General features: G+C 34.5%; 1 protein-coding gene across 1 annotated transcript; it reads right to left on the bottom strand.

The window, feature by feature from the left end:
* Positions 1 to 4,015: 4,015 nt before the first annotated feature.
* On the bottom strand, positions 4,016 to 4,852 carry LOC121856759. Its single transcript, XM_042352449.1, has one exon. It carries the CDS (start codon positions 4,850 to 4,852, stop codon positions 4,031 to 4,033), a length of 822 nt encoding a protein of 273 aa, XP_042208383.1. The 3' UTR covers positions 4,016 to 4,030.
* Between the last annotated feature and the right edge of the window lie 3,623 nt (positions 4,853 to 8,475).

Raw genomic sequence — 8,475 nt, forward strand, 5'->3', positions numbered from 1 at the left:
AGTGTTTTTCCTGTCTGTCCTACATAATTACAATTACATTTGCTACATGGAATACAATAAACACTTCCATTTACATTCAAACTTGGGCTATTTCTTATTAACATATTGGTAATGGTTGAGTCATACTTGAAAACAACATTAATATTTAGTAGCTTGAGGGACCGAACTAACGGGACAAATTCATTACGATAGGGCAGTCAAAATATTCTTAAGTGTAGGAATTTGTCTGGTTTGAGAGGAATGAAAGGATTTTTAGCCCTTTTAAAACAACGATCAACAAACACAGAAGGGTACCCGAGTTTCTGTGCAATGGAACGAATGTGTTTCAATTCATCGTCAATAAATTCAGAGTCACAAATACGCAGACATCTTAAGAACATAGCAGAAAAAAACTGACATTTTGGTAGACTCAAGGTGATTGGATAAAAAGTGAATGAAACTGTCTACCTGTGTGGGCTTTCTATATACCTTAAATTTATAGTTTTGGCCATTTCTCATGATAAGCATATCAAGGAATGGAAGGGATCCATTTATTTCTCTTTCAATTTTGAATGTGATACTTGGGACAATATCATTAAGCTTGTCTAAAAATTCCAATGGGTCACTGTATCTAGGCCAAAGACAAAGAACATCATCTACATATCTATACCATGGAGGAATAAAGTCCACTATATTGGGTAGTAATCTAGACTCAAAAAACTCCATATAAATACAGGCTAGAGGAGCAGAAAGACAATTACCCATGCTCATGCCAAATATTTGCTTGTAGAACTTCCCATTTGCTCTAAACACATTGTCAGTTACGCATAACTCTATCAATTTCAGGAAAGTATCATGTTCAATAGTTAAATCTAACAGTTGTAATTTATCTTTAAGAAATGAAAGTAGGTCTTTCACAGGTACTCTAGTGAACAGTGAATTTACATCAAAACTTATTAATTCGCAAGGTTCATTGTGTTTCTTAAGTTTATCAATTAAATCACTGCTATTGTGTATATGTGAGTTAGATATTTGGCCTGTAAGAGGGGATAGCATCTTTACCAGCCACTTGGATAATTTGTAAGTAACAGAACCCACAGAACTCACGATAGGACGTAAAGGATTGTTAAGCTTGTGTGTTTTGATCAATCCATACATATAAGGTAAAGTGGGATTGATTTGAGAGAGCTGTTAGTTGTTTTCAAGTATGACTCAACCATTACCAATATGTTAATAAGGAATAGCCCAATTTTGAATGTAAATGGAAGTGTTTATTGTATTCCATGTAGCAAATGTAATTGTAATTATGTAGGACAGACAGGAAAAACACTGCAGCTCAGAATCAAACAACATAAGTATAATATCAGAACAGCATCTGAAAGCAGTGCCTTGTTCGTTCATGTTAGGAATAATAATCACCCCATTGCTTGGGAAAAAAGCTTAGAAGTATTTAAATCATCTTGTGTCACAGAAAGACTTCTGGTTGAAGCTAGTTTGATTAAGGAATTAAAATCAATAAACCTTAGTGATGGTCAGTTCAAAACTGATAATATGTTATATAAATTTATTTGTCAGTGGCCCAAGGTTAAAAATGCTTTGAAAACCTTTGATCTAGATGTATGATAGTTATTTAGTGGGTCCTTGTTGGGCTGAAATGGTCTACGTCGCTTCCCTCTCTTCTCTTAAAGCTCTCTGTGTGTGTTGGTGTGGGGATTAGTGGATGACATCATTATGACCCTGACCTCATGTTTTTGGGTCACCTTACAGCCATTTAGCCTCTCTCTCATCCATCTTGTTCAATTTACTCTGAAGATGTCTTGAGATAAAGGGCAAAGCTAAGTTATTTGCAGCGTCCTTTTCAGGAGTGTGATTTAACATCAATATATATATATATATATATATATATATATATATATATATATATATATATATATCTCTCCTGCCTCCCGCCGCGCATGCTGGCCGCGCACCGCCGCCGCGCATATATGCTGCCGCCTGCACCGCCTGCCTTGCTGCTCGCCTTATATAAATTCAGCCCTCACTTCACCCGGTCCATTTCGTTTCCGTTCTGCCGGTGCCCTGCCAGACTTAAGGATAACTCTGATCGAGGTGGTGTACTTTGTAATTTTTATAATTTAGCTCATAAAATTCATACAAATTATCCGTCCAGAATATAATTTACATTGCTGGAATTTTTACAATTTGATGATCATTTTGAATATAAACATCATAGATTTTGCATTAGACATACAAATTTTAGATATAATGTTTACTCTTGAGTAAATATGTTATCTTTTGTGCAAAATATATGACATTTATATTCAAAATATTCCTGGTCTTACAAGGAATCCAGCAATGTCAATTATATTATCCTAACTTTAGTCTGATTTATTATTTATTACTAAAAAGGTAAACAGTCTGGTATTCCCACACATTTATCTAGTAGGAACTGTTGGTGGGGGGGTGGGAGGGACCGGCGACCGACCATCTGTTACCATGTGAAGAATATTTTTTTTTTTATTAACTGAAGATTTTTATTTTAGCTCATAAAATTCATACAAATTACCCGGCCAGAATATAATTTACATTGATGGAATTCTTACAATTTGATGATCATTTTGAATATAAACATCATATATTTTGCATTAGACATAAAATTTTTAGATATAATGTTCACTCTGAGTAAATATGTTATCTTTTGTGCAAAATATATGACATTTATATTCAAAATATTCCTGGTCTTACAAGGAATCCAGCAATGTCAATTATATTATCCTAACTTTAATCTGAGGTATTATTTAATACTAAATGTTAAAATCTAGTTTTTTCACCCACTCTTTCTCTTGAAGGGAGGGTTGGTGGGAATGGGAGGAGGTTGGACAACCCGCGCGGTTGGAAGGGGAGGCCGAGGTGAGTGCTTTGAGTTGACAGAATATTATCGTGAAAGAATATTTTTATTCAACTTGAAGAAATTTGTTTAGCTCATAAAATTCATACAAATTACCCGGCAAGAATATAATTTACATTGCTGGAATTCTTACAATTTGGTGATCATTTTGAATATAAACATCATATATTTTGCATTAGACATACAAATTTTAGATAAAATGTTTAATCTGAGTAAATATGTTATCTTTTGTGAAAAATATATGACATTTATATTCAAAATATTCCTGGTCTTACAAGGAATCCAGCAATGTCAATTATATTATCCTAACTTTAGTTTGAGGTATTATTTATTACTATACCTGGTTTTCCCCCAAAAATTTCTCAGAGGGAAGAGCCAGCAGTGTAGTGTGAGAAGAGGGGGAGGGAGTCGTGTCCATTATTTGAATAGACATTAACTTGGCGACTTTATTTCTCCATTTCTCTTAAGTATTAATTGTGTGCATGTACCATCATAAAATTAAGATGTTATTTTTACTAGAACATAGGTATTGTGTTGGAAAAAGTGGAGTTTGGGGGTCAGCTGGCCTCTATTTCATTTAATCCCATATGTTATGTTATTCACTTTACGCGTTTCTCACTTTCCGCGGTACCCTGTGGGTTACATTAACCGCGTAAAGTGAGGGTTGACTGTATATACAAAATAAAAAAAATTCTATGACTGCCAACAACTATCAGCTGCAGTGATGTGACAGAGGGGAAGCAAAAGCAGATAATCTAATGTGTGATTATTCAAGGGCTAACATAGTCCGTGCAGACAGATATGCCCTTAGTAATGTTAAAACATTGTATAGATAACACAATTGCCATGGCTGATTTGTAAATCTTAATCAATAGCTTCCATATCCTAAAACCATGCTGACTTAAAAAAATATATATTTATTCTAAATGACGACTGATAAGCTTATTTTAGTAGTCTTAATTGATATACAAAAACATAATAATAAGAAAGGGGTTGATACTGTAATCCTTATTACATATTAATAGGGATATTATAGACTTGTTCCTTTTACAGGATGCAAATATGGTGGTGGAGAGGATATAAACAAGTATGACATTAAAATAATGTGTAATACAGTATGGTAGTAACTTTTCTAATTTTATATTAATTCAGAGATTTATGAAAAAAAAATATTGTGCTACTTACCATAAGCTGATATGCCTCTGGATTGTTGGAATCAGCTTGAATGGCATTGGTTATACTAGAACGACACTGTTCCTCTGCACCTTCTTCATCACATAAATCTGTCATAAATAGTTCTGCCACAGAGCAATTTGCAGTAGAAAGTTGCCGAACAAGGTCTGCCATATTGCCTTCAGGTTCTACCAAGGAACTTGAGGGGAGTGGGTCATTTTCAGTCTTTGTAGCTCCAATAATTGTCTCTTTACTATCATCTTTAGATTCATTTTCATCTGCTGCCATTTCTGGTTTTGTAGCTGATATATCATTAGAATTATTCTCAGAGCATTTTGCTTTGTTTTCTTTAACTGAGTGTTGAAGCCCAGTTATAACTTTAGTTAGAATTTCAATGCCCTTTTGATAGCACTGGAGAGATTCTTTGCCTTCCAGTAACTGGGCCATGGACATGTACTTTGCATAACCTTCTTCTGATTTTAATGTGATAGCTCGTCCCAAGCAATGTTTAGCTCCATCTAGGTTTCCAACTTCAAGACATAAACTTGATGATGTCTCCAGTGCTGATACATTATCTGGATCTCGTTTTAAGGCTTCTTGACATAAGTACTGAGCTCTTTCATAATGGAAACAATCTATTTGTTCCTGAGCACGGGTTAAAAGTTCATCTGTTGTCAGTGATGCTACATTAAGGGTCGCAGCAGACTTTTTGCGTAATTTTGCTAACTTTTTCTTTCGATTGTTTACTGTGTTCTTCCCCATTTGTCCTGTAGAGTAGCAGAAAAAAATCATTACTGTTCTTGAACATAAATTTTTGGATCATACAGAGACACAACAAGATACTGTACTGTATAATTCAACTCATTAACATCTATGTATAATTACAGTATAAAATAAGGAGTACTGTATTTATTACTTTAGAAGCACCAAAATTGGCTGTCATTTCCCAATTACAGTAATATAATGTAATCTGAGACTGGTTCACATAGTTTTAACCACACCATGATTTATTTGTTCCTTCCTTATCACATTTAAAGTAAAGGAGATGCAGTAGAGTTGTGATTTTTCACAAGACAGTGACCAAGAATGTTTGTAATGTACCGTATCAATTCATGATGCATCATGATTATTGGTTTGCTTGAGTTGATAGGACAACTCAGCTGCTTGGCGTAAGTGTACAGTATTGCTAATACTGTACCGGCGTAGCAAGGAAATCCAACATTGATAGATTCTCGTCATATTCAAGAAAATAAGGTTTCATAACCCTTTCCTGTTAAGAATCTGAGCTAAGTATCTGATGGTGCTTGTAATAGAATACTTTAGGTTCATAGGAGTTGGGGTGTGGTGAAGGTAAATTTCATTTATTTAAATATTTTTATTCATGACAATAAACTACCACAATTGAAATATTGTACAGCAACTTACATCATCATATGGTACTGGAAGAATGAGACTCTTAAGGAAAACATATCTCAAAAACAGTAAAAGTCCAAAAATCCGGATGCCAGAAATCCGGACCACCCGAGAATCTGGACTTTTGGAAAACTATAAAACTTTTTAAATTTAGCGGGCTTTTGTGGGTTACGTGAATGAATGGCGTTCCTTTAAAAAAATTAATTTACATAATTCTAATAATAAAAGTAATTGTAAATTATAGGTAGCTAATTTTGTTAGTTTTGTAATTAGCTTGTCCTCAAATGTAAAATTTGTGGCACTATAAATCTTTTGTGTGTATGTGTGCATGCCTGAACGCCACAGCTACACAGCGACAACAAGCGACCACGCAATCGCCACTTTAAAACAAGCAATCAAACTGTGACAACGTATGTAATTTTGAGTCCTACTCTTTCCATTTACAGAGTACAAGCCCATAATAATGGCTCCTAAAGTAGATAAACTTCGTTGTGTGAAGAGAAAGAAGAACACATTGAAATTGAGTGACAAACTTGAAATAATTAAGAAACTAGAACGTGGTGTGAGCAATACTGATCTAATGGAAACATACGACATTGGAAAGTCTACAAATTATGATATAAAAAAGGCAAAGAATAAAATTCTAGAATTCACAGCTTCTTCTGACCCTTATAATAAAATTGCTGAAAGAAAAAGTTTACGTTGGCCCAAATTAGAAAATCTTGATAAAGTGTTGCACAAATGGTTTTTGTTAAAACGATCAGAAGGTATGGCAATTTATGGGCTGATGCTTATTGCCAAAGCAAAGTCTTTTAAGGAGCAAATAAACATTGAATCAGAGTGAGCATTTAGTGATGGATGGCTTAGGAATTTTAAGACTCGTCATGGTATTAGACAGTTTGTTTACATTTTTGTCAAGTGTTGACTTTATTTTTCTTTAAAACTGCTCGTTTTGATAAATGAAGCATGCTTTACTTGCTTATGAATAAACTCTCAAAATGTACCTGTTCATCTCTTCTTTATTCCTCCTTAAATTTGAATTTTAAAAGTACTGCCTGAGAATCCGGAAAATCCGAAAATCCGGACCGACCCAATCCCCAAGCAGTCCGGATTTTTGGACTTCTTCTGTATAGCGATAATTTTTTTATTTCCGCGAAATCCCCGGGCAGGAAATATTTCAAACTTATCACTCACGGTGCAAAATTATCGAAATTGCTGTCTGTACGGTACAGTGGTACAAAGCTCGCCGGAACACAATTTGTTCCTAGAGTTGTTAGATTAACGAATCATGTTTCAATGGATATTGATGATGGACAGCTAAAAGTACATACAAAGTAAAAAGAAATAAATGCAGTAAAGTACACTTACTTTGAGGTGTGTATGTAGAAGGTTCCTGGTTGATGATGATGATGGGAATTAGAAGTGGGGGTGGAGGAGAAGGGAGAAGAGAAGGAAGTGGGGATGGATGAGAAATCACCTTTCAGGGGACCCATGCTTGATGCAGTAATTTCACCAATAAAATTTTATGTTCACTAGGTGTAATTCAAGATTATTTTATTTAAATCAACACGGCACTGCGCTATATATTATCAATTGTTAACTAAATTTCAGAATGACCAATAATTTGAATGTAAAAATGCAAAAATATTCAAGACACCAACAAAATCGATGTTCACTCCACTGTCAACAAAGTTAAACAGACACTTTGGTGGGTGAGTCAAGCGGCTGATGGGTGCACAAAAAACTAGTTCCCTGTACTGCATATGTTATCAATATGTTAACTACATTTTAAAATGACTAATAATTTTAATATAAAAAATGCAAAAATATTAAAGATCACAACTTTCTTGATATTTACTCCACTGGAAACGAATGTAAACATAGAACAGATTACTGAATTGGCAGACTAGCCCATCAGCTGATGCTCACAAGAAAACGTGTTTGTCGTAAGGATTTCGTTAATCGAAGTTTTGTTCGTTAACCAAATTCAAGATCCTTATGGGAGGTAATTCGTTAACCGAAATTTTTTTAATCGAACCGTTCGTTAACCGAGGGACCACTGTATTGTGATAAATTTATTTACAGTAGACTCACAACTTACGTGGGGTTATGTTCCTGCGACCTCACATGAAGCCAAAAACTGTATAAAGTCAGAAACACTCACAAACAGTCCCTAAATAGCCCCAAAAATATAAGTTTAAATATTTTTATCTCCTGTGAAAAATATATTATGTCTATATTCAAATTATTCACTGTCTTGCAAGGATTCCAGCAATGAAATTTATTTTCTGCTAACTTTAGTCTGTGACATTTTATAAGATAAACCCTTTAAGCCTAAGACCACTTTCACTCTTGCCAGAACTGGAGAGAAGAGTTGAATTATACGACAGCTGGGCAGGAGCCAGGCAATGGTTACTTAGTGGGATTTATTTATCTGTCATATAGGGGGAGTTTGTGTTTTTCTCTTATAAAATGTCAATGAATTAACTTAAGAGAATATAATTAACATTGCTGGAATTCTTGTGAGATAGTGATTAATTTAAATATAAACATGTTATAGTTTACAACAGACATAAACATTTTAGTACTAATTAATACTGTACCTTTTAGTTGAAGGACTAAAATTTTATCTCTTGTGCAAAATATATAATGCATATACTATATTCAAATTATTTGCTGTCTTGCAAGGATTCCAGCAATGCAATTTATATTCAACTAACTTTAGACTGTGCCATTTTATGTCAAGTTTAGTCACTTTTAGTGGCCTCCAGAACCTAACCCTATTTTCCCCATTGATTACATGGAATTATATATCGCGATTTAGTATATAGCGAACATCCTTGGACCCTATCTCGTGACATATCCCGACCCTACTGTATCTATTTTAATTTATAATATTTATATGTGATTTCAGGGACACAGAGGTGGCCAACACATACTTCCTCCTGCAGCAGAGGAAGGGGTCAGGTAGTGCTGCATCACGGGGCCTTGCAGGACTGTTG

The sequence above is a fragment of the Homarus americanus genome, unplaced genomic scaffold, assembly GCF_018991925.1.
Source record: "Homarus americanus isolate GMGI-L3 unplaced genomic scaffold, GMGI_Hamer_2.0 scaffold30363, whole genome shotgun sequence".
NCBI classification, from domain to species: domain Eukaryota; kingdom Metazoa; phylum Arthropoda; class Malacostraca; order Decapoda; family Nephropidae; genus Homarus; species Homarus americanus.